General features: G+C 42.6%; 1 protein-coding gene across 1 annotated transcript; it reads left to right on the top strand.

The window, feature by feature from the left end:
* Positions 1-21,757, top strand: LOC128969064 (D-beta-hydroxybutyrate dehydrogenase, mitochondrial-like). Its single transcript, XM_054383750.1, has 5 exons — positions 1-328; positions 8,917-9,069; positions 11,795-11,925; positions 14,902-15,244; positions 21,528-21,757. Exons 1-5 carry the CDS (start codon positions 1-3, stop codon positions 21,755-21,757), a joined length of 1,185 nt encoding a protein of 394 aa, XP_054239725.1.
* Positions 21,758-26,293: the final 4,536 nt, after the last annotated feature.

Below are 26,293 nucleotides of genomic sequence, written 5' to 3'. Positions count from 1 at the left end.
ATGTGGGCGGCGGTCTCTCTCCTGCTGCTGCTGCTGCTGCTGGCGCGGCTGTGGCGGCGCGGAGCTCTGCCGCTGGAACCGGCCGGCCGAGCCGTGCTCATCACCGGCTGCGACAGCGGCTTCGGGCACTTGCTGGCGCTCCGCCTCCACCGCCTCGGCTTCACCGTCTTCGCCGGCTGCCTCTGCCCCAGCGGCGAGGGGGCGCGGCGGCTGCAGCGAGAGGCAGCAGTCGGCCCCGGCCACCTGCGCGTCCTGCGGCTCGATGTCACCCGCGACCGCGACGTGCTGGCTGCTAAGGAGATGGTACTTAGCCATCTGCCCGAGCAAGGTGAGGCGGGGCGGCACGGCCGCTGGGGCCAACGGGGCGGCTGCGGGTCGAGCCCTGACTCCGGACTATCGGCCGTTAGCGGACCCCGCCCGCCGCAGCCCCGAAGACCGCCTTTCCCCCGGCATCCTGGCCCCATCTGCCGCGGGGTCTGCGTTAGGTGGCTGCTGGGCAGGGCGAGGGATGGACGCGGTCGGCAGAACCGGCGGACACGGAGCGGCCGCAAACAGTCCCTCTGTGAGCCCGGGGCTTGAGGAGTTGCAGGCAGGGTCGGCTGGGCTGGGGAGCTCTGCCACTAAGGGAGCAGATCGGTAATAATATTTTATTCTAAAAAACGTCCTGGGGCTTGGCCAAGCAAGACACAAACTGGGGCCCTTACAAAGATGCTGACAGCGTAAAGTTGGTATGCTTTTCAGAGTGTCACCTTTTGCCAGAAGAGGAAATTCCTTGTGTGGGTGTCCCCGAGATCCTTCCTCAGGTATCCCAAAGGAATAAACAGCACGGAAAGGGAAGAACAACTGTGCACACATTGGAGGCAGTGGGAAGGTGATGTGTTTCTGTGCATGAGTTGCGAAAGAGAGAATAAAAGAAAGACGAGGTAAATGCTGTGCTCTGCCAAACTAACTGCTTCGTTGTGCAAATTGAGGCTTGTCATGTCAGTCCTAGGAAGGGTTGCTTAAAAGGAAACCTATCAATTACACTTCAGGGAGAGTGTACCCAGGGGAATGCATAGACTTTAGCTTGCAGAATAATTGCAGACAACCTAAATCCTGGGTTATCCCCTCATGACATGGGGGGAAAGGCACAGGTAATGAGGCCAGTTACCTCCATTGCCACTTGGCTCAGAGCAGGCTTACTTGGGCTCAGAAGATTCACTCAGAATTACTGACAAACAGTTCCTGCTCACATAGGGAATATAAGCAGAGAATAAAGCATGTGGAATGATAACAAAATGGAAGACCCCTGCCACCCTGGTTCATGAGCATGCTGAGAAGAGGATGAAACAAGTGAAGGAAGAAAAACCAAGACACCGCTCATTAAGTACATGTATTTATGGTTGATCTTGACCTTATCTGATTAAGAGGCAGAGCCTTCCCTCTTGTCCATTTTCCCAAGCTGCAGAGACAATGCTGACGATTCACAAAAGCCCTCCAGAGGCTCAATGAGGGCCACGTCACCTGCAACTCTGGGTTGCAGATAATTTATCCAGCAATTCTGGCAGCTTAAGGAATGGTTGTGTTCATGCTGTCATGTAGACTCTTGGAGTCCACAATTGAGCACTAAGTGGTGGTTGTACTTGCTGCTCATAGGCATGTGGACATGTCTTCAGATCACACCCCATGTAGCCGCTTGCTCACTCCCCCACCAGTGGGATGGGGAAAGGATTGAGAGAGCAAAAGTGAGAAACTTATGGGTTGAGATGAAGACTATTTAATAGGTAATGCAAAAGCTGCATGCACAAGCAAAGCAAAGCAAGGAATTCATTCCCTGCTTCCCATCAGCAGGCAGGTGTTCAACCATCTCCAGAGAAGCAGGGCTTCTACATGCATAATGGGTACTTGGGAAGACAAATGTCATCACTCTGAATGTCTCCCGCTTCCTTCTTTTTCCCTTACCTTTATATGCTGAGCATGACATCATGGTACAGAATATTCCTGGGGTCAGCTGTCCCAGCTGTGTCACCTCCCAACTTCTTGTGCCCCCCCTCCCCCTCCCCCCCAACCTTTTTGCTGTGGAGAAGCAAAAAAGGGCTTGATTCTGTAACCACTGCTTAGTAATAGTGAAAACATCCCTGAATTGTCAACACTGTTTCCAACACAAACCCAAAACACAGGCCCATACCAGCTACTATGAAGAAAATGAACTACTATGAAGCGCATAGGCAAAGGCAGAAAAATCATTTTTTAGATCCAGATAGCACATATGCCATTTGGGAAACCTCCCAGTTATCAAGTAATCTTCTTCCTAAATTTATTAAGCAAAAAGGAGCAAAAGAGTTACTTAAATGTCTGATGTTAACGGAGTGAATGCCACAAGTTGCCTTCATAACTTACAAAGCCATATTTTTGTCTTAAATGTAAAGAAATTGGGAAGATACTCTGTATGTAGACTCTTTAAGCAAAAGAGTTCAGTGGGAGTGTACCCTCAGTACCCCTAAAAATAGATGTGTAGGTTTCTTTGTTATTTTAACATTATAAATACAGTTTCAATTTAATGATTCAACTGAAGGTTACCTCTCATATTAACCAAGTAATTTGGTAATAGTAGGATTTCCTGATGTGGGATTCCAGTGGATGGTGCTGAAAAGTTAAGAGTAGCTCATAGATCATCTTAAAAGCTCTGAAAACATTCACCTTTATAGTAGTTGCTGGCAGTGTTCTGCATGGGGTTTTTAGCTTGTAGGTACTGTTGGATAGTTCTGTCTGTCTCTCTGTGCCTCAGAACAGAATAGTTCCACTCAGCAGCTCTCTGTAGAAACTGAGAAGAGGCATCTCTCAGAGAATCACTGGGACTTTGCTTTGGGATGTTCCCTCTCTGCACTTTATGCCGTTTTTAATCAGTTTCAACTCAGGTACCACAAACATACTGGACTCCTGAATTCAGGTCACTGAAACACTCCTTTATCATTCCAAAAACTGCCACAAGGAGACCACTTCAGGTTTAATAGTAAGTGTGCAAAGGTTTGAATTCCAAGTGAATCCTCATGACATGTACCAGAACAGACAGAAAGCAGTTAGATTGTTCTTTCATGCTGTGTTTAAACAGCTCAAGGCAAATCCTGGTGAAAATTAAATATGCATTCTTTACAATTGCACTGGCATCCTTCCCATGGACTGCACATTTCAGACAAGGATGGCTTTTGGGCAGATATTCAGTCTTCCAAGTCATCTTAATCTGACTGATAAGACCAAATTTTGTCCTTTATCTTAAATCTTTTCTTGTAGTTGATGAAAATCCATGTTTCCTGGCATTTTTTATGTCTCTATATGCCACTTTCCTCCTTACAGACATGCAGAATGCTCTTGTTTCTGCTTGTATTTCAGTAAAGGCAATTGATTATCGTCAGCATCACATATTCTTGTTCTAGACCTGATACACAAGCAGAGTAAGAGAGCGTCTGTCCTGAAGAGTATACAATCTGCAATGGAGAGCTCTGAGGACAAGAAGGTGGCAATTAAGAGGGGCTGACTGAGTCCAAGTCCCTTCTGAACCCTTTTTCTTTGGCAGATTTTAGTTGCTTCAAACCTCGACCCAAGTTGAAGTTGCTGCAGTTCTACACTATAAAGCCTGTAATTTTTTTTTTTTTTAATTGCCCAGTGAAAAACCTGACCACATAACTATGGGTTTCACTGGACATGAGGGTCATACTCTCCCACTGACTCAACTCACTTCATGGGAAGGCATGAGAAGTTCCTGGTTCTGTGGAGAATGCATCCTGGAAGCCTCACTCAGCAGTTGTTGGTGGCGAGAGAAGAAATGGGGGAATACTGTGCTCTGGCATTTTCCGGGACAAGGATAACTAGAGTTGTCAAAAACTGAAAGATAAAAAGACTCTCTGCTTTAAGTAGACTATTCAGTATAAAATGTATAAAAAATGTATAAAATCTCAGGAATAAACTACAGTACTCCATACAGCTTCTAGTTATGCTGTAAGCATGAGATAAATAAACCAAACTCCACCTTGGCTTCTCTCTCTCTGTTATGCAAGAGTAGAAATCTAAACTACTGGCAACACACCTAGCTGGATTTTCTTCTACTTCATCGTTTATTTCATTGTAAATATTTGTTCTAGATTGTGAAATCTGAAAAGGATGACAAATCAATTTCCATAGTAGTAGCTCACTCTCTAGAGCTAACTCCCTCCATGAAAATCTGCTAGCTCTGATGCTTTTCTTTGCCTATTTTTATGGCTTGTGTACCCATTAAGATGAGTCGTTTGTTACTTAGAAGAAACTTCTAGCGCTTGCACATTAGAGCCAATATGAAGTAGAGCAAGACTTTGGAGCATGTTGATTTGCAGCTCTCAGGCTCTACAGCAAAATTCACAGATTCTCAGGTTTTGATTTGTTTCCTCTCTTTGTTTTTCAGTAGGCTCATTTCCTCTAGCATTGGATTGGAATCTTTCAGGAAAGAGCCTGTCAGTTTTGTCTGGGATCAGGTTTTGATGAGATACTTCAAAGATCAGTGATATCAAGAATACAAGTTTGAGTTTAGAAAATTAGTCCAGATTCAGACATTATCTGTGTGTAGGCACCTGCAAAGAAACGTCCTGTTCAAGCACACAGCTTGATGGACTCAAATAGGGAGAGGATTTTTAAGTGTTTCTGGAAAAAACATCAGGCATCTTCTGGGCTTAAATAAGGACTTTGGATGTGTGCCTCTTGGGCACCATGTCTTGAAGTAGAAGTTATCTGGAAAGTTATGTGAGAGCTAATGTTCTTTTCCTGAAAGCCTCACTAATCTTAAATTAGAGTTCTTGAAGTGTTTCTTTAGATCCCCAGCTATATCTTTTAATCTTTGTCCTCAAGATCCATTTTCCTAACACAGAGATCAGTGAAAATCTCTTTGAAACCCAGTGCTACTTTCCAGTTTGTTTATTCCCTGTCTGATGTAGCATAGTCTAACACCCCTCTTCTTAAACTCTGCTGGGATTGAGTTCTGTTTAGTCAGTCAGTAATTTTTCACTCCCAGATCAGACTTAAGCTGATTGTTTCCTAATGTGTTTGTGCATGGACACTCTGAGGAGATGAACGTCTCTCCCCCTCAGCTGTTCAATTCTTACTTGTGCCTCGCCCTTCTAGATTTCCATCTAAGGACTGTATTTCTTAGCATACCTGAGCTGCATTTGTCTTAGCAAATATGCAAAATATTTTGTATGTACGTTTATTGCAATTAATTTTTACTGCAGACCTTTCAGGAAAGGAAAACCAAAGCTGCTTGAAGTAGCCCGTTTACATCACTGTGCAGCTTGTTTCTCAGGAGGTAGGAAATCTTTGGGATAAGTGGCATAAGAGAATAATGAACTGTTCATTATTGGGATAGAACTTTGTGAATTAATTCAATGCAACAAAGTGGCAAGAAAATTTGTGGAAAATATCAGAACATTTCCCATCTGGGAATGACAAAATGTTTGGGAAACAGTATGTTTGGCTTGAGGGCAAATGAAATGTTTTGAGTTGCCCCTGAGCAAAATCTCTTTTTATGCTTTACTTAGTTTTCTCTTCATAAAAATATCTTTCAGTTTAACTTAAGCCAGTTTTTCTCCTCTTGACTTTTGTTTTGGCCACTGCACAGAAAGAGGGAGCCATTTTTCTGTGAACAGCCTGTTTATACACACATGCTGGCCTCACCATTAACCATCTGGGGTCTTTGAAGTGCATGAGGTTGGAGAAAAAACTTCAGCCTTGCAGGCTAAATTTTGTGTTTCACAGTTAAGAGGAAGAAAATCAATTGTCTGAAGCTTAATGGTTGTATTTCTGAAGACATAATGAACTCAGGGATATGTGGAGCAAGTGTTCTTGCTGTGTGGGGCAGGATGCAGTTGCAGAAGCAAAACTACTTTTTAATTAGAAAAGGTGAAGCTGAGAAGATCAGAGAACAGCTTTCTCAGTGATGCGAGGCTTTAGTTCATGTTGCGTTAGATTATGTAAAATAAACCCTGAGTACAGAGACCACCAGTCTTAAGTAGAAACAGATGGAGTGTGCAGCTACTCAGTCCATCTCCAGATCAGATCATGTGCAATTACAAAACTATTGATAATTAGCTCTTAGAGAGGACCTGAAGCATTTTACTGGGAAGGCACTCCCACAGGGTTAGTTCTGTTTTAAGGAGACATAGACCCACAGAATGATGGAAAGGCCTGGAACAACAGGGCAATGGCAGGGAGAAGAAGGAAATCTAGGATGCCCAGTTCCAGTGGCCAGTTTTATGGTCTATTTCCTCTCCCCGGTCTTGTAACATTGGTGAAAAGAGGTGAGGATATAGGAAACTGCTGTATTATTAGGCTGGCTGTCAGTCTGTGTCTAAAGTTCTGAGAGGTCCAGTGTCAAAGATCGCTGAGTGACAGACTGCTGCATTTACCCTCCTTGGAGGACAGTTACCCAAGTTCTGTGTGGTAAATTCCTGATTGTTTTGTTCTGCACATGAGACAATCCCTGAAAGAACTTTGTTTCTTTCTTTGTTTAAACTCAGTTGCATTATGTAATACAAATAGTGTACATATGTTAGGAAAGCTTACAGAGATCTACTTTACAGACTAATTGAAACAATTGTCTGTTTCAGCTTTGACTATTGTTGTGAATGCAGTCCTTTATTAGCAGTTCTTGGAAGAGCTCTGGAATGACCAAAATATAGAGTCAGAGAATCACGGAATGGCAGGGGTTGGAAGGGACGTCTGGAGATCCTCTAGTCTAACCCCCCTGCTAAAGCAGGGTCACCTAGTGCAGGTTGCACAGCAACATGCCCGGGTGAGGTTTGAATCTCTCCAGAAAAGCAGAATCTACACCTTTTTTGGGCCGTCTGCTCCAGTGCTCTGTCACCCTCACAGGAAAAATGTTTTTCCTGATGTTTAGATGGAACCTCTTGTGTTCCAGTTTGTGCCCATTGTCCCTTGACCTGTCACTGGGTACCACTGAAGGGAGTTTGGCTCCATCTTCTTGACACTCACCCTTTAGGTATTGATATAAGATCCACTCTCACTCTTCAGGCTAAACAGACCATGAAATCATCACAGTGGCTTTGTCAGAGAAGATTGGAAAGAAAATAGTTCAGCCCAAGTGTTTTTGCAGCACCTTCACCTAAGAATATCTTTGCCATCACAGAAACAGGAGGCTACAGCTACATCAGCATCACACCCATGCCAGACTGTGCCAGAAGAAGATAGGCACTGTTACCCACTCTGCCTCAGCAGAAACCTAGGCTTGGAGATCCTGCAGAAGGCACAAGAAATACCATGTGCCTCAAACACGTACAAGAATTCTTTAAAAAAAAAAAAAAAGTACAAGCAAAATTATCAAGGCTGCAGATCCTGTCTGCATCTTGAGCTGTTTCAGCACAAGTCAGGCTACCCTATGTACTTTTAGTTACACTGCTGGTGACCCTGGAAATCCAGTCAGGATTTGAGGACAGAAACAGAAACGTTTTCAAAAGCTCTTTGTCACTCACTGCTTTACTATAGGTCTGCAGATCTGTGCTCTGAAGGCAAGAACATATCAGCATATCTTAAACAGTGTTTAGTCAGCACATCAGCTCCAAACTGGCAGCAGTCTATACTTCAACAAAAAATCATTTCCAGCAGTTGAGGTTTTTAGCACTGCATCGTGCTCACACAAAGCATTCTGTGATTCTGGGCTAAAGGGCTTGCACTTTCTGGCAGAGAATTGTGTAAGAACAACATTTGCTGCTGATAAATTTCCTCTTTTCAATGCTGGAATCTTATTGCATTTCACGGGGCTGGCCTTCTTAGCACCAAAACCTGTTGTTATGTAGAGGATAGAATTGTCCAAGAGTACAAAATTTAAAAAAACAACCACAGCCACTGACTTTACTTGGTTATTTTACCCAGTGCTGCACCCATGTACCTGATTCTGGCTGATTTCAAGAAGGAATTCAAGCACAAATCCTGAAAAAGAAGCTAAAATGTAGGCTCCTAAATTAGTCAAGCACTAATATTACTTCTTAGCCATTAGCCTGCTTAATATATTTTTTGCAAAGCTGCTCATAGTACACAGTAGAATTTAAGTAATTAAAATATCAAAGTACACCACATTGGCAGTAAGATGCAGTCTCCCAGATCACGTTATTCATAAAAATCTCAAGATGACTATAAAGTGAGTGATTATTAAATAGCAGTGAGACTTACATGGTTTCAGCTGGGATAGAGTTAATTTTCTTCCTAGTAGCTGGTAGAGTGCTGTGTTTTGGGTTTAGTGTGAGAATAATGTTGATAACACTGATATTGTAGCTGTTGCTAAGTAGTGCTTATCCTGTGTCAAAAGCTTTTTAGTTTTCTATGTTCTGTCAGCAAGGAGGCAGGTACATAAGAAGCTGGGAGGGAACATGCCCAGGACAGCTGACCCAAAGCAGCCATATCTCAGTGTATCATACTTAGCATATAAACTGAGGGGGTGGGAGGGCTGGCCAGGAGGGGCAAGTCAAGCATCAGTGAGTGGGTGGTAAACAACTACATTGTGGATCACTGGCCTTTACTTGGATTTTATTTCTCTCTCTTTTTGTTACATTCTTTTTCATTACAATTATTATATTTTATTATTATTATTTTAGTGGTTAAACTGTCCTTATCTCAGGAGTGTTACCTTTTTTTTTATTCTCTTCCCCAGTCTACTAAGAGAGGAGAGGAGAGGAGTGAGTGGCTTCCTGGCACTTTTAAAACCACAAAATAGTGCAGCTAATGGCCACAATTACATACCTTCATTAAACAAAACATACCTGCACATATAAATAGAAAAGACTAAAAGAAAACACAACTAAAAAGCTGTTTCCAAGGGCTGAAATCCCTTGTGATGCTTTGTGGCCTGATGGTGTTTGTTTTGCAGTGAAAGATGCTTGTTGAGACATTTCTCTTCTCTAGGTTTCTGGGGACTTGTCAACAATGCAGGAATATCAACATTTGGTGAGACAGGGTGGCTGTCAATGGAGAAGTATGAAAAATTTGCAGATGTGAATCTCCTTGGGAGCATCAGGACAACCCTGGCATTTCTTCCCCTTCTAAGGAAATACAAGGGTAATGCTAATCCACTGTTATTTAGAGTTGTAGAATAAATAGCTTACTATAATCAGGGTAATGTAGCATCTATAAAAGAAGCCTTAATTGTCTCTCATTGAACTGAAATGACAGGCTCCCTCTGTGTGGCCTGAAAGAGCAACTTGATCCTGGAAAGAGGGTACAGCTGTAAGTGAAATAAATACCCTTAAAGACTGTCTTTACAATACAAAGAAAAAAGTATTTATGAATAATGAATTTTCTCAGTGTTTGACTCAAAAAAGAAAGAAAAAAATGCTTACAGAGGATCATTAAGCCCAGGCAAGAGTTTCTAAGTACTGACAATAAAAGCAGGAAGATCCAATAAACTGCTTAACTTCATTATTTAAGCTTTACTATTTCACTGCTTGGCAATTAGAAGAGGAAGGATGACCCTACAGAGGTGAACTAGAGACATCCAGCTTGCAGTTCCAGGCCTAGCAAGATCCTCTCTGTGACCTTGGGCAGGACACATCAAGCATGTGAAACAGTGCCTTATGGAGAGAATGGGTACCCATTTGCATGAACCTCCATATGCAGGCCTTATCCTTTCTTCTGAAAAGTGGCTCAAATTGTTCCCTTAGAGCATGACAACTTGTCTCAATTACTCCTCTGCAGTTCCTTCCCTACCTGTCTCCATGTATATTTGGGGAAAAAATACACCCTTTTCCTTTCTTCCCTATTTGCTTAGCTTGTCTATTTAAGTTGTAAGCTCATTAAGGTGAGGGTTATTTTCCTGTGTGCACAGCATCAAGCACAATAAAGTTTCATCTGGAGACCCCAGGTGTCACTGTGACACAAAACATTGGTAAGATACATGTCCCCTTTTTGGCTACTCTACTGTTTTCTGTTTGGTTGCCTTTGGTTGATGATACTCTGATGCAAAAAAAAAAAAAAAAAAAAAAAAAAAAAAAAAAAAGAGAGAAGCCTTTATATACTGACAGGTGGATGTTTTTGTAAAAGAATGTGCTATTGCATATACCTAGTGAATGTGTTACAAGGCCACTACATGGGGCGACCACTTTTTGCTGTGTTGTCTTACATACTGCTAAAACTCTGTGATCCTGATCCACTTCAGGCATTTTTCTGACTTTATGAATTGCAAGGGGTTACTCTGAAGTGGAAGGGACTAATTTTGTGGGGGATATTATGCACATGAGGATTTGGATCTGGATAGCTGCACACACAGAATACCTTAGCTCAAAAGAGCACTCTGCATTTCACTCCTAACTGTTGATGCTGCCTTTATTTACTGCCCACACTCCATTTTCAAGTCCCATTATATAGGAAAGGAGTCCAGGGCACTTCTAAGATGAATCCTAGGTTTCCTGTCTCCTTCCTTGCGGGAAGAGTCAGCACAGGTAAAGTGTATGCTTTTGGGGGCAGCAAGTGGCTTCTTCAAATATAAAGCCTGATTCATGGATGTCAGAGCATTCTTATTGGAAAGCTGGGTTCCAGTTACCTTAGGCAGTAAGTTGAGTTAAATGATGTGTCTCCATCCTGGGTGCAGGCCCCAAATCACTTAGCTACTGGATAAAGAAAGCAGAGGTTGTCCTACCATCACTGACCCAGTAGCTGCATTCTGAAGGAAGGGGCATACTGCCATTTTAGGAAACCTCATAATTATTAATACTTGTAAAGGGAGGTACTGCCCTCCAGCCTAGAATTAAAGCATTCTAATCTGAATGGAGCAACATTTCCCCATAACTTTTCCAGATGGCCAGGACAGCTGATGTAGCATCTTGATCAGCAAGCTGGCAGTCGTTCTCCTGTATATAAGATTTATTCCAGATGCTGTGTAGGAAGGCAGAGAACCTAACTCAGATTTCACTGCAGTCCCATGATATGCTTTCAATATCCCACATATATCCTACATATACCATTTCGTCAGATCTGGGACCTAGATGGTATCTGCATCTGTGGCAGCAATAGGAGTCCAATCATGTTTTCAGTATTGTTAGCAACAAGGCCATCTTCTCTTTCACTTCTGGTATTTATCCACATTCACACATTCCTTACTCTGTAGTATGACGGTGTGATAGAAGTTTATGAGTAATAAATGGAAATGAACCACAGCCCAGTGCCTCAGAGCAGAAATCTCTGCTATTTAAGGCATGCCTGTGCTTGGTAAGAGTTATAAAGTGGGAAAGCAGCAGAGCACAGATCAGGGAAGTCACAGCAAGGCTGTGTAAGGCTGCACGCATTTTGTCAAGTCACCTTTCCCTTGTGATGCTTATCACTCCACAGTCTGAATTTGACCTTATATGCACAGCGGTAAGCCAGGTCCCAGTACAGAGACATCATAAACACAGAAAAAAATGCAATTAGTAGTCATATATCCACCAGGGGGAAAATCATCTCCTCCTCTGCTCTGCAGTCCTTCTCCTATCACTAGCATAGTCTTTTATCACTATTTTTCAAACTAAAGTTTTTTAAGGTACTTTGTTTCTGGCACATCAGGAATGTCTAGTCCAGCATCAGTCACTAGATGGAAAGAAGATTTTTGTGTGAAGTTCTCTGCCTAACAGAGCTGAGCGCCTTCCTGTGCTAGGACTGCACACTTACACACCCCATCTTTGGTGCGCTATGGAGCTAAACAGCATCATGTTAAATATCCTCTTATCAGCAGCTCACAAGACCCAGGTAAATCAATTCTATGTTAAAGACTGAGAGTGAAGTTACTTTATTTGCATAATTTTCTTTCTAGGACGTATTGTTTTCATGTCCAGTGTTATTGCCTATTTTACTCTGGGAAACGGCATTTATTCTATGACCAAAGCAGCTATTGAAAAATTCTGTGATGCTCTAAGACTGGAAATGAAGAAGTTTGGTGTCCAGGTAAGTGATGTAATGAGTAGCTGTTGCACATGTGAAACTCCCTGCTATCTCTAACATTGATTTTCATGTGAAAGTTTCACTCCTAAAGGTTCCTGCAGAAATGAAATGCATCTTTTTGTGGGGAAAGAAGCATAGCAAGCAATTTGCACAAAGATACCATACAGTGGTGTTGGGGTGAAGTTTTTTGGCCATGGGATAAGAACAAGCATATGCAAAATAATAAGTAATCTTTGCAAAGCAACTTCCATGTACCCATATCACAAAGAGATCAGAGCTGAATCTATGGGTGCAGCTTCCCCTTGGAAAGAGGTGGTTTCTCAGTCAGCTGTAAGTCACTGAGAACAGTGGACCTGGGTGATGTTTGTATTTCTAAGAAGCTGTGGGATAGCACGTCTTCTCTTTGTGCCAACACTACAACTTCCACCCTTCTCCACATCCTCTACAGTGCAGGGACCTGAGGGGGTCCATGCCTTAATATGCCACAGGAACCTTGCAAGACAGGCCTGCCTGAGCCGTGCTCAGTGAAGAGCTCTTAAGAGTACCAGGTGACCAAAACTTTCTCTGGGGTGGCTGTAGGAGCAAAAAAGCCTAGGTGTTGAGAGCTCATAGCCACAAGGAAGGATTATCACCTACCTCAGGGGTTCTTGCTTCCCTCACGACAAGAGTGCTTAAAAGCTCCTTCCTTTTTTTTGTGGGCAAAGCTATTCTGCAAGAGACACTATTTTGCAGAATAATTATGTTTTTATTCTCTTAAGAGGCTCTAAGAGCACTCTTAGTGCCCTGACTAAGCAACACTGATAGTCAAATCTGAAGCTGAGATCACTAAGTAGCTTCACTAGGCTTTTTTTCTCTGTCACTCCACTGCTGTAACACTCTTCTCAAACACTAGAAGTCTTCCCTAGAGGATTTACAATGGTGTACCCTTTGCCTGCATGGTTACACAGCATCGTTCCTAAGCTCTGTGGTGGAAGAAATTACAGCTATGCATCTATTAACTCCTCTCAGATAAATATAAAATGCAAGTGATTCTACACATCCTAATACCACACAGCATGATGAGGATTTGAACTGATTATCTGAGGATAATCTCAAATGCATGGAAGAGCTTAGTTTAACAGGTTAGCTACTCCAGTTGCTTTGGGATTTTTACTGTTCCCTCCACCCCCAGAACAGCCCCAGCCCACAGTACAGTGAACCAGGCTGACAAACACTTCCAGAATATCTATGAGAGTTATTTTTCTGTTTTTCATTGCATGCAAGATACTGGCTGGCATTTGTCTCAGAACCTACCCTACAGAGAACCTACGTTATACATAGTCCCAGCCGCCTGTGCTCCCCTGTTGTTCGCTTTGTCCTTTCAGGAGAAAGTCACCCAGAGGTGGCAGGGGACAAATGGAGCTATGGCTCTGTCTCACGGAACTCCAGCTAGGCAAGCTGGCTGCCTACAGAAAACAAAGAATGTGTCTTCCATTAAAAAGGTTACAGAAAATCAGGGAAGGAAAAAACCCATCATCTCTCCTTCCCTCCTAAACAACTTTGGAGAGCTCCAAAACATGAAGTTTTCACATCTCCTTTGTTAAAAAAAGTAGAAAGAAAGAAAGAAAGAAAGAAAGAAAGAAAGAAAGAAAGAAAGAAAGAAAGAAAGAAAGAAAGAAAGAAAGAAAGAAAGAAAGAAAGAAAGAAAGAAAGAAAGAAAGAAAGAAAGAAAGAAAGAAAGAAAGAAAGAAAGAAAGAAAGAAAGAAAGAAAGAAAGAAAGAAAGAAAGAAAGAAAGAGAAAGAAAGAAAGAAAGAAAGAAAGAAAGAAAGAAAGAAAGAAAGAAAGAAAGAAAGAAAGAAAGAAAGAAAGAAAGAAAGAAAGAAAGAAAGAAAGAAAGAAAGAAAGAAAGAAAGAAGGAAAGAAGGAAAGAAAGAAAGAAAGAAAGAGAAAGAAAGAAAGAAAGAAAAAGTGGGAGGTTTAGTGTCAGCATTAGTTTGGCTAATACTAAACACTTACAAAAATAACACATAAAGATGCCCTATGATAAACCTACCTGAGGCAGCATAAGAAGCCCCCAGCTATGTACACTGTCTCTCTGCTTCAGCTTCTGATAGGTGGGCTGGGTGCCAGATTGGAGACATTAACATTTTATATTACTATAGAATTTTCAGAGAACGTCTGTCAGATCCCCAGATCCCTTACAGAGCTCATCACCATTTTCCCTCACCTTGTGTTGTCTTTAGAAATCAGGTCAGTTAAATGCCATGGAGTTTTTAATGTTGCATATCTACAAATAGTTTTAATGAGCCCACTGCTAACTGAGGAGAAGCATATACACTGTGAGTGCTCAGCCTGCTCTGAAAGTCCCTAGAAGCCTCAGAACTTAGCAGAACAGCAGCAAAGAAAACAGGCAGATCTGTGTGCTTTCAGTTTAAGTCTACACGCGCAGACATTTGCTAATTGCTTCAGTGACAGATTGACCACTTCCCTTCTGTACTTGGCTCACAACAGCTATTTTCCTCTTAATTACACCTGCTTGGGGAAAACAACACTTCTTTCCCAGAGACCTTCTCATTTTCTCTGACATGTCTGTTTGCCCCAAACTGAGACAAAAAGCTACCAATTGTAAGATTTGCCACTCAGTGAAAAGTCCAAAATATTCCACTTTAGCGACATCAAAGTCATACTGAAATGCTTTATCTCAGTATTGTCAAAACTTTTATGCCATTAAGCATACTACAAAAATCAAAGATGCACTGTTGCATTCTGTGAAGCTATGCTGAGTAGTTGAAACAAGAGTAATAACTTCAGAGTCAAATGAGGAAGTCAGAATAAAGCACCTCTGCAATCTTAAATGTTTTACAGGAATATACTGGACTGGATTTCAGTCAAGTTTTCAAGGTTAAAATTTCAACAAAGCATTTTCTGGAAGAAATATATCTGCAGAAAGCTTTTGATCTGTTTTATGATCTTGCTAAGTTTTACATCTTGTTTTTAGGTCTGTATTATTCAGCCGGGAAATTATGCACGCTCTACCCAAATTCAGCCACCAGTCAGTGCTGAAGAGATTTGGAATGAACTCAGTGAAGAGGAAAAGGCAGTTTATAATAAGGAGTATGTTCAAGAGCGGGCAAACTTCTTCAACAGCATACTCAGTGAAGGAAGCCCTAACAGCAGTGAGGTTGTAGATGCTATGGTAGATGCTTTAATGTCTCCTGCTCCCAAAGCACGTTACATGGTAGCAAAGCTGAAGGAGAAAGCACTGGTGTTTGTGTGTACTTTATTCCCAACTGTTGTGATGGATTCTGTTCTGTCTTATGCACTGAGTAAGGTAAAACTTGGTACTGTTCAGTGACTCGGGCTAGGCCTGACTCAGTGACTCAGCCAGGCCTGAGTTTAATGCCCCCAGGAACACCAGGTTACTGTGTCAGAGACATGATGGAGACAAAATGGAGCATATCCCACAAGGCAACAGCACATGTGAAATCATCAGAGCAGAGATGAAAATACCTTATTTGTAGGAACCCAAGAAGCAATTTATTAGGGATGATGGGAGGAGTTAATGGGAAAGTTAGGAATCAGCAATAGATTTTGGTAGACTTTGAATGGAGTTAGGTGACTGTAGAAAATTAGGAAGAGTCAAGTAACAAAGTTGTAATATGGAAACAGTGTCTTGGCTAACTACAATTCAGCACATTTTCAGGTGTCCTGGATAAACCTGTTACAAAGCCACTATATCATGGAAAATAAGTAGTACATTTCATTTACAAAAGAGTATCCCAGTCCTAAATAAACTGTCTTTTATCAAATGTCTGGATTAATCAGTGTGTTAACCTCAAGTGTAGTCAGAGTTGCACACCATGGTGACTGATACCCCCATGCAGTAGCAACCTGTAGCTTAGAAAGCACACTCTGTTCTTGCTACTATTACAGTGGATAAGGTCTGATGAAGAAAAAGTCTCTATTAACATAAGCAGGAAAACTTCACTAATGTGTATCTATGAGAGTAAATGAGCACAGTGGCTTCATTAGCAATTTTCCACAAACTGTTGTGGAAAAGATTGCTGATTTACACCTACACAGTTTTAAATTTGGCTTGGTTGTAGCATAGCACAAAATCCAAGAACTGTGGGACCAAAAGCTCCCAGAATATTTGAGATCAGCTGTGGTAACAGCAGCATGGAGCATTATCTTACTCTATGCCAGGTCTGCCATTATCAAACTGAACGCTCTGCTGTAAGCTGACCTACTTAACTTTTCGGTCTGAGCCAGAAATTGCATCCTATACCTGGGAAGTCTTTCCTAATATATTTAATTAATTCATGGGAGAAGTTACTTTCTCTTATGGTGGGTAATTGGGCTGAGTCAGAAACTTAGTGAGATAGCATTGTTTGGAGTACAAGACAGAGCTCCCACCTGTTCCCTGGCCCATCAACAGCAAGATTATCAGATGATTATCATCCACTCTCCTCATTTAACCACAACTAAGCAAGGCCAAGCAAGGGAATAGCAACAAGGCTTATTCCAACTGAACCAATTGATGGGAATTCCCCTTGCTTGACCTCAGGGATTTCAGCAGCCTTACATTGCTTTGGAAGAGTTGCTTTTGTGCTCTTAGCCATTCTTTGTGCAGATTACCCTTTCTTACAGTTAAGCAGGCACTGAACTCAAGAGGCAGCTTTGAAACTCAGATGTTTTTTCATCGGGCCCAGGAGATGTGCTTTGCTCTGCCTTACAGACAATAGCACTTTCCATTAAGTGGTCTTCCTTCTATTTGCATTTCTAAAAGCTACAACAGTAAGTTGTTACTGAGATCCAGGACCACCAGAAGAGCTGCGCCCCAGATATCAACTACATTAAATATTTCCAGCTGAAAATTCCTCCTTTATTTGCCATGTATGTGGTGATCATGTATGTGGCCTGTGATCAATATTTTAGTAGCTTCATGTAACATCAGATGAGAAACACTCCAGAACATTTTTTCCGTGGTCTTGAAAACTAAGAACTTGCAGTGTGTAGCATCTCACTTGGGATGCAGTGCCAAGCTGGATGGACAAGTGAAGGTATTTTCATAGGTGTATAACCTCTCAGCATGGAAGCTAACTGAAAAGTAGATACAAAATTATTATCTTTTGTCTTCCCCCTCAGCTTTTTAATATTATGATCTGCATATAACTAATCAAGGGAGAGTCAGAGCTTCAGTTATTAACAGGCCTGATGCACTCCCACTGAAAGTCATCTGGTATCCTCCCACTGAGTTATATGGGCTCCAAGGCATGGTGTTAGACAAGAAAACCTAAAAAATGTAGCAGGAATTATTTCACAGTCCCTGGACTTAATAGGAAAGAGATCCTCATAAGAAATGGTAATGAAAGGGACACCACTCCCTCTCCCACAGGTCTCATAGGTTATAGAATTTTGAGATTAGTTACAGAAGCTTACAGTGAACAAACGTTGCTAACCTAGTCAGTGACAAACTCCGAGGATCCCCCAGAGCTGTTGGCTCTTCAGCTGAATTTCTGCCGACCTGTCACTGAAAAGTTCACTCAATTCTAGGGATTCCAGCCCTCATCCTGGCCCACGTGGCACCTGAGGAGCATACAATTGCTGGCCTACCCCCCATCTCTTTTGTTACTCTGTCACACGGTTGGGTGAGGAGCGCCTCTTTCTTATTCAGGAACCCTGACATCATCTTTACCTCAAGACAAGTCGAAGTGCAGATGCATATCTAAGCCGGTATTTACAACATCCAAATAAGTAACAGTGTTTTAGGAAAAATCCAGGTGATGAAAGAAAAAAAAAATACTCTATTGGCACTACTTTTAAATCTGAAATGCTCCTCTCTCAATACCCAGCTAGCCTGCTGCAGATGCTTTCCTGGGACTGCTCTTCTATACAACTTTCATCTCAGCATTCAGCAGAGAACTTCTTGGCAGAACACATGCACTTCTATCACTACTTTTCTTTTATAAGGCCAGCTGACAGTTTGGGGAAAAAAATCCTGTGAAAATAACCACCACAGAAGAGACACAGCCTTCTCACAAGTCCCTTCTCCAGGGACATGCTATCAGGGACCTAACAAAGTCTGTAAGCAGACATGATAACCACCATGGGTTATGGAGCACTGTCTCAGCTGTCTGAAGATGTACATGGATTTTACAGATGTTTGGCCAGGAAGTAACTTCCAAACAGTGTGGGGCTTTTTTTACTCAGCATTTGCATTGGTTATTTCATATATTTTCTCTTTTATGCAAGAGCTTATTCCTAAAAGCACATACTGAGTGGCTGAAAGAATGATTTGGAGGAATAAACAATTACAGAAAGAGTATAAAGAGCAAAAAAGTTAAGCTAAATCAGTTTAGTAAGTTGTGCATTAATATGAGTCATTCTAACAGCTTCATACAGTGTCACCAAAAAAGGAGCAGACTGGCTCCCAGGAAATATACATACAACACATGGAGTAGCAGGGTGTTTACCACCAGTATAGTTTTAAGGTGGTTGTGCTGCCACCTGAAACAAAAATTGTCTCCAGAAATTCTTTGTTCCTCCCAAGAGACTTGAGAAGGCACAGTTTGAGAAACACCTCTCTGACAACTCCCCAGTCCAGGCCACAGGCTGTTTTGGTGAGTGGAAGAGCTGAACCTCTGCTCTTACTGTCAGAGTTGCTGTGGGCATCCCCACCTGTTACACACACAACCTGAGTAGCTGCTGCAGCACTTTGGTCCCACTGCAGTGTCATTGATGGGCTAGGCAGAGATTTTTACAATGCTTAGCAATACTAACACTCCAATTTAATCTCATGCTCCCTCAAGTGTAACAGCCAGCTGAAACAGTATAATGTGTAAGTTTGTGTAATTTTCTCAAGCTGGCAAATCTGAACAAGGAGATTTGGAGTGTGATGCACCATGGAGCAGATTTTTGCAGAATACAGACAGATGACTAGGAGTAAACATCACTTGTGCAGTAAACAGGCTTAAGTAAAATCCATGCAATTTCCAAGCACACCTTCCAGCTGAAGCCAGGCTATCATCTAGCCCAGCTCCCACTGATGTCAGCAGGCCTCTAGTGCCAACCAGCATGACAGTCTTCACAGTATACAGCTTCCTTCCAGTGGTTAGCTGTGGAACATTTGCAACATCCTTGTGCATTTACATCAACAGATAAAAACCAGCACAATAATAAGAGAGCAGTGATACTGAGGATGACAGATGCATTATTCCACTTGTTCTGACCAGGGACTGTGCAGTGTGGTCAGTCTGGCACCTTCTGCTAACACCAAAGAAAACTTCACAGCCTCTGTATTTCAAATACTTTGAAGCAGCTGTTTAGCAGTGAAATCTTTTCATGTGTAATTAGACCATTTTGCAGCTGTATAGTGAGCATATCAGTTACAGGAGCTTTACCCATCATGATGAAGAATGTATGTTGTAGGAGCAATTGAGGTTAATGTTTAGGAGTGTTTCAGACATATATGCTCCTCAGTAGTAAATGCTCTTTGGAATACTCCTGGTTAGCAAATGATTTGCTACTGCTTATCTCATTATCAGTTGATGACACAGTAGGCAAGACTTACCTGTAATGGGCTTCCCATGAAGCCAGCCAGTAGAGCAACTCTAGAATTGTCCCAAGAGTGGACATTGCTTTTTCCTGACTGTCAGTTGCTAGAGATATCCCTGTATGGCAGGTGAGCATGCGTGTGTAGAGATCCAAGACAGAGCAGCCTCAAGGCCACCCTAATTCATACCATGTCAAACCTGTGGACAGCACTGCCCTCAAATGAAGACTCAGGTGGTGTGCAGATACCCTGTCTATATCAAATTGCATGGGAACTATGTCTCTGTGCTCTATGTGCTTCACTCTACAAAGTGAAAAAAAGGAGAATTTGCCTGGGTCTCAGTTTAAGTCGCAAGTACATCTCCTCGCAAAAAAACTTAAACATTACACAAAACAGAGAGAAAAACAGCTTCTGCTGTGCCATCTCTGCACCATCTATATAGTGTAACCAGGGAGAAAGAGGGGAAGGGCATGCACAATGTATTTTCCAAAAAGCAAAGCCATCAACCAAAGCATAACAGCAGACTAATAATCCACCCAACTCACAATACACAGTGATACCACAAAATAGCTACTGTGCAAATGACATTCCCCATAAGGAAAATAATTAAAAGCTTTATGCTAAAATGATGTTATCTGTTGCTGTGACTCACCACACAGTCCTATGCTTTGCGTCACCCGCCTTTCCATGCTGTTGGATGTACATCCAGCTGGGTGTCACCACTTCCCTGGCAAAAGACATTTCAGGTCAAAAAACAACTTTGTCTTTGAACTTCCTAATGCTAGAGGTGTTTTGCATATAATTCAACAGCCGTTCTTGGCCAGGTACAAGACAAACAGTCTCACTGCAGCAGCCAGCCATCATCCTGTACACTATTACTGACCACAGCAAGGGCACCAAGTGCCAGTTGGTTTGCCACACTTGAAGGCTGAATTTAGACGCTAAAGGAAATAGACAGAAATAGACAGAGAGCTTTGGAAGTCCCAGTGCTAGTGGTGTTTGCCTTCTAGAATCACTTACGCTTCAACTTGCTTAAACAGTTTTGAGTATTTTCCCCAGTTGTTTGCACTGACATTTTTCTGCTATTAATAAATAGTTTCTCCTTCCAGTTGTGTGTATGAACAATTATGTTTCAATTCAAGTCTAACACACCTAATTTATATTACAGTGCTACACAAACCCTTTGGTGATAGCTATGAAGTTGGGTTATACACAGATCTTGTAATTTGATTTTTTGTGGCCAGCAATTCTAGTAAAATTTAGAGGTGAAACAACTATACTGCACTGCTTTCTGTTGGAGGGAAAGTTTTGGCAAGAACATCTACAGCAAGAAAATGTCAAAGGCTGTGACAACCAACCACTTGCACCGTAGCACAACAACATGAGATGAGTACACCAAACGCTTTTTCCCTCATGAAGGCAAGAGGTGACACAGGGAAGTCATAGAATACTTTGAGTTGAAAGGGACCTGTAAAGGTCACATAGTCCAATCCCCCAGCAGTGAGCAGGGAAATCTTCAGCTAGATCAGGCTGCTCAGAGCCCCATCCAGCCTGGCCTTGAATGTTTCCAGGGATGGGGCTTCTACCACCTCTCTGGCCAACCTGTGCCAGTGTTTCACCACCTTCATCAGAAAAAAAAAAATCTTCCTTATGTCTAATCTGAATCTCCTCTTTTAGTTTAAAACCATTAGCCCTTGCCCTCTCACAAGAGGCCCTGCTACAAAGAGTGTCCCCATCTTTCTAATAGGCTCTCTTTAAGTACTAAAAGGCTGCAATAAGGTTTCCCTAGAGCCTTCTCTTCTTTGGGCAAAGCACCCCAATTCTCTCAGCCTTTCTTCATAGCAGAGGGGTTCCAGTCCCCAGATAATTTCCGTGGTCTGCTCCGGACACACTCCAACAGGTCCATGTCTTTCTTGTGCTGAAGTCTCCGAAGCTGGACACAGTACTCCAGGTGAGGTCTCACCAGAGTGGAGTAGAACGGAGAGCCACCCCCGCAGCCAGTTGGCCATAAACAGGTGCACCACAGGCCAGTGACCCTCAGTTAGGGTCGGACTCTTGCACCCTCTTAGGGCCTCACTGTACCGAGCCCTGCAGCCGCTCTCTCCCTCCCTGCCGAGGCTCATCACTACCTTCCGCCCGTAAGCCAGCAACCCGGCTGCGTACCCTGCCTCACCCCCCATTCCGAGGGCGGAAAGGCGCCCTCCCGTACCTCGCACCCCTCACGGTGCTGAAGGCAGCGGCGGCTGAGGGGAACGGCTGGGAGCAGAGGCTGAAGGCTGCGGCTGAGGGGAGCGGCTGAGGGGAGCTGCTGCCTCCGGCCCAACCGCCACCCGCGCGACGCCGTTGCCGAGGAGACGGCGGCGACAATGGCGGGCGCGGCTACGGGCGGTGCGCACGCAGCGGGGCTCCAGCCGCTGCGGCTGGGCTCTCGGGGGGCCGTGTTTCTGCAGGTGAGCGCCCGGTGGCTGTGGTGGGCGGTGCGAGGGAAGCCGAGGGAGGCGGTGTCTCCCAAGTTGCCGCTGAGGGTTCCGGGTAGAGATGACAGGTTGTGAGGGGAGGGGGGCACAGCAGGAACGGCACCACAGAGCTGCTGTGCTTCAGATTTCGAAAATAAATACTACACGCTAGACATCAGCACACCCCCTTTCTGCATGGTCGGACAAGCAAGGCCTCACCACGTAAGTACAGCATGGGTTCACACCAGTTCTTCAACGCGTGCCTTTTCCAATAGGTTTGCTCTTATTAAAACTGGTCTCCTGTACAGGCCACCCATTCTGCTGGGGTGCAATCCAAGAAAAATCAGCTAGTACAGGGACAGGACAAGGGGTGATTAAACTAAAAGAGGAGAGATTCAGATTAGATACAAGGAAGACTTTTTTTTTATAATGATAGTGGTGAAACACTGGCCCAGGCTGCCCAGAGAAGTGGTAGAAGCCCCATCCCTGGAAACATTCAAGGCCAGGCTGGATGGAGCTCTGAGCAGCCTGATCTAGCTCACTGCAGGACAGGTTGGACTAAGTTGGACTAAGTGACCTTTAAAGGCCCCTTCCCACCCAAACCATTTTATGAACACCAGATTTGTCCCTTACCTGGCTTCTCAGCACTTCAGGGGCAATGGGAGTGGTTTCTCACCCTGTTCCTTGCTCCTGGGTGCAGCAGCCCACCTTTCATCAACTCCCCAACAGTCCAGGGCTTTGCAGGGAACCTAAGCTCTCCTCCCAGCCGAGGAGCAACCTCCTCCCAGCCCCTGTCCCCAGCAGGTATTGCTCATACACCTGATGGCCACGTGCTGGCTGTCCCCAGGGCTATCTGCTGCTGGCCACTTGGATTCTGTTCCATTCCAGTTTGGATGAACACTAAAGTGACTAGAAATTGCAAGACAAACTAAAGATAAAAAGAATTTACATTGTTTGAACTATTCTAGCCATAACCTCTGGACTGTCTTTACAACATTCAAGACTGGGCCCATTTTCCCAGAGGGCTGTATCTGGGCTATGGCAACACAAGATGGAAACCTGCTCAATTCTGACACAGAGCACCAGCCATGTGACCATTGTTCAGCACTGAGCTGTGCCTCTGCCCAAGGCAAAACGTTTCTCGAGAATTAACTTCAAAAAGGGCTTAAAGAGACAATCCAGCATTATAGGCACCTCATTGTACTGGAATTCGACTTTAGGAAGATTTTGCTGCATTGCTCCTATTAAACATTAGTCACAGCCCCAAATCCAGTGCAATTATTTTTATAAGGCTGTAAATATAGCACAGCACTGTTGCCATATTGGTTTCTTTTATACCAGCCTGCAGCGCTTGTGTTTATCTCTATGGCCTGCATGCAAACAGATTAAATTTAGAAAGTGTTAAGCTATTTTCTCTCACTGAAGATAAAACACATGAAAATTTTGTTTAGTGGTTCAAGAATAGTGACAATTAAAGGGATGTTTTTAACTTGAAATGTTGAAACTGAGACATGCTGAAAACTTTTAAAAGGGAGTAACAAGTGCTTCTAACAACAGGCAGGTGCCAGGCTTCAACTGAGAGGCAGCAAGCAAGACTGCTGACCGCCAGACCTTTTATCTCTACTGATGTGCCTTAATCACAGCTTGGAAAGCTTTGTGAGAAAACAAGAATCTGATTAAAATGATTTTCTTAATGCCAAGTGTTCAAGGAAAAAGATTAATCTGAATTTGAAATTAATTCGTGCTCTCAACCTAAATGATGATACAAGCTGACAGAATGCAGGTAGTGATTCTAATGATGTTTGTCAACAAATAACATTGTTGCTAAGCAGATATTACAAGCTTGGGATTTTTGACTATAGCTTCATGAAGTCCTCCCTGGAGTATGACTATCCCACAGCCACATTAACTTGTTTTCCATTAAAAATTTTGTTACAGATTAAAACCTCTGTGAAATACATATGGTTGATAGTATTTACTTAATGAAAATTTGCAGAATGCTGCAGTTACATTTTCATTATAGAAACGTGTTTCACTTCCTTGTAACTTTACCCAATTCTGGGTAGAGTTTTCTGTCTTACTTTGACTCTGTGTGGTAGTTCAGGGCTATGTCTTTAAAATTTTTCACAGATTTAGAGAAGAAAGTAGTAAAAGTGTAAGTAAATCACTATTGGGTGTAAAAATGAAAATTATGATTATTCTAAACAATTCCATTGGAGGGTTATCTCCCATAAGATTTGGTTCCCAAAACAATCTCTAGTTCTGTTCTTTTCTCCTTGCTTCTTCTCTGGGGAGATTCTAACAGGCTTTGCCGATCTTCACTGCACTTTTTGTCTGGTATTAACCTTCTCTGCTTCTCTCTCTTTTCCCATTTGTACAGGGTGGGAGTGAGGGGTGGGGGAGGCAGCTTTCCTTGGTCTTTTGGACAGGGAAAGGGGTCCTTGTGCTGTTTTATTAATTGTAAATATTGTAAATACTGTATATTTGTACATATTCATTGCATTTCATTGTAGATTGTAGTTTTGCTTGTAAATACAGCTCCATTCTCTTCCAAACTGAGCTAGTCCGGTAAAGTTTAAGGGGGGGGGGGGGGGGCGGAAATTTTCAACCCACCACACTCTGTTACTGTAGGAACTTCTAATGAAACTTGATCCAGTCACTTTCAAGGAATACTGCAAAAAAATACTAACTGTTGCAGTTAAGATGGTGTGGTAGTTTTCATGTAAATTGTTGGATCTTAGGGCTTTGAAGCAAAGACTTGAAATTTGGTAGGACCTTACTGGTGGTTGAATTGAGATAACAACATCAACATTGTGAGGAAAATCATTTCACTTATGTTTATGGAAATAATTTTGTTATTGCATGTGAAGTATTAAAAGAATGCCATGATAAGCATCTCAAAAGCATCACGAAAAACAGAGCAGGCTGAATTGGGGCAAAAATTGTAATGGAGTGAAATACTTTATCTTGTGAGCAAAAAGAAAAGCCTATAGTAAGGTGTCCTGTCAGTCTCACGTCCTGAGAAGGACAAAGGTTGTAGAGAGCACGTAATACCTAATCACATATTTATTTCACTTCAGTTTCAGACTTGTTTTGCAAGTGTGTTGTCTCACCCACTGAAAAACATGGTATTTTGGGATGTGCTTATTCTTGGATGCATGTGCTTCAGTGACGATGTTTGTGCAAGAGCTAGCGCTAGCACTGTTCTGAATCTCAGGGATAATTCATAAAATAAATCCAAATACATAATGCATTCAATATTAAGTTAATTTTTGTCTCCATCAAATGTTGCTAACAGATTTTTACCAACTGCAATGCTGCTTGTGTTCTGTAGCATCGCTAATCTATTTCCATGGAGAATGTAGATTTCCTCAGTGTTTGCAGCTTCAGAGAGGAGAAGGGAAAGCAAGTTTTGATCCTACATGAGTTCCTGAAAAAATGCTGTAGAAAATCCAGGTGCAAATAATGAATAACAGTGGGAAGAAAGGATCCAGTTTTTGAAAGTAAATCCAAATTCCTTGCTGCTACAGGGTGGTGGGAAATGGAACACAGTTAAGCTTGTCAGATCCATCTATCTTCAAAAATATTTCTTTTGCTGAGTTTCAGTGATGTAAGTACTCTAAGAGCCTTTCCTGCAGTGGCTTCTTGCTGCTCCTTGTCACAGTCCCTGCAGACTTTACACCACTTCTTTCCCTGCATTCAGAAGGCAGGAGAAACTGCCTCTATGGAGGATTTGCTCAGAAATTACTCCCTAATGTTTCAGACTCTAAAAGCTAGACTCCGCAGGGGAGAGCAGTTTTCACTTCTGCCACAGCATTACCCAGAAGGAGCCTGATTTCTCAACACTAAACTTTAGAACTAGAGTGCTGTGATAGTTGTAACCCCTGGCAGTAGAGAAAACAATCTCTGCATTTATTTGCTTTCACAGGACAACATACCACAAGAAGCACAACATGCTAGGGATGAAAATAAACCACTGGCAACAGATTTAAGTTGTTGCTACTTCATAATTAAGTTTTTTCAATACAAGAATATACTTTGCATATAAACAGAATGAGGGTTGTGAAAGATCAGGTTGGTTTTCACCTAGCCTGATTTAGGGCTGCAGGTATCTTTAGGCAGCATGGGCAGATGCACAGGGAGAGTGCCCAGTGCTTGTTTAGTAGGGAGAAACACAGGAGGGACGGTAATCAGTAAACTCACACCCTCGCTCTTTGAAAAATAGGCTGGCTGCAGAGCTTCAAAAGAAATGAAAGATGGTAGTTGAAGAAAAAACAACTGGGATGTTGTACCTGTGGTACAAGGATTACCACTCTATCAATTTCCAACACTGGTCTGCATTCTTTTATTATTTTTTTTCTACTTTTCCTGCAGTTTTG

This window comes from Indicator indicator, chromosome 9 (genome assembly GCF_027791375.1).
Source record: "Indicator indicator isolate 239-I01 chromosome 9, UM_Iind_1.1, whole genome shotgun sequence".
Taxonomy (NCBI): domain Eukaryota; kingdom Metazoa; phylum Chordata; class Aves; order Piciformes; family Indicatoridae; genus Indicator; species Indicator indicator.
This window is presented reverse-complemented; position numbering and strand designations above follow the sequence as displayed.

What these genes read in the sequence shown, in the direction of transcription:
- LOC128969064 (XM_054383750.1), top strand. Translation starts at nt 1, where the DNA reads ATGTGGGCGGCGGTCTCTCTCCTGCTGCTGCTGCTGCTGCTGGCGCGG. An exon ending in CCTTCTAAGGAAATACAAGG is followed by an intron (nt 9,070 to 11,794) that starts GTAATGCTAATC and finishes TTTTCTTTCTAG; the next exon opens with GACGTATTGTTTTCATGTCC. An exon ending in ACTGAGTAAGGTAAAACTTG is followed by an intron (nt 15,245 to 21,527) that starts GTACTGTTCAGT and finishes GCACCCTCTTAG; the next exon opens with GGCCTCACTGTACCGAGCCC.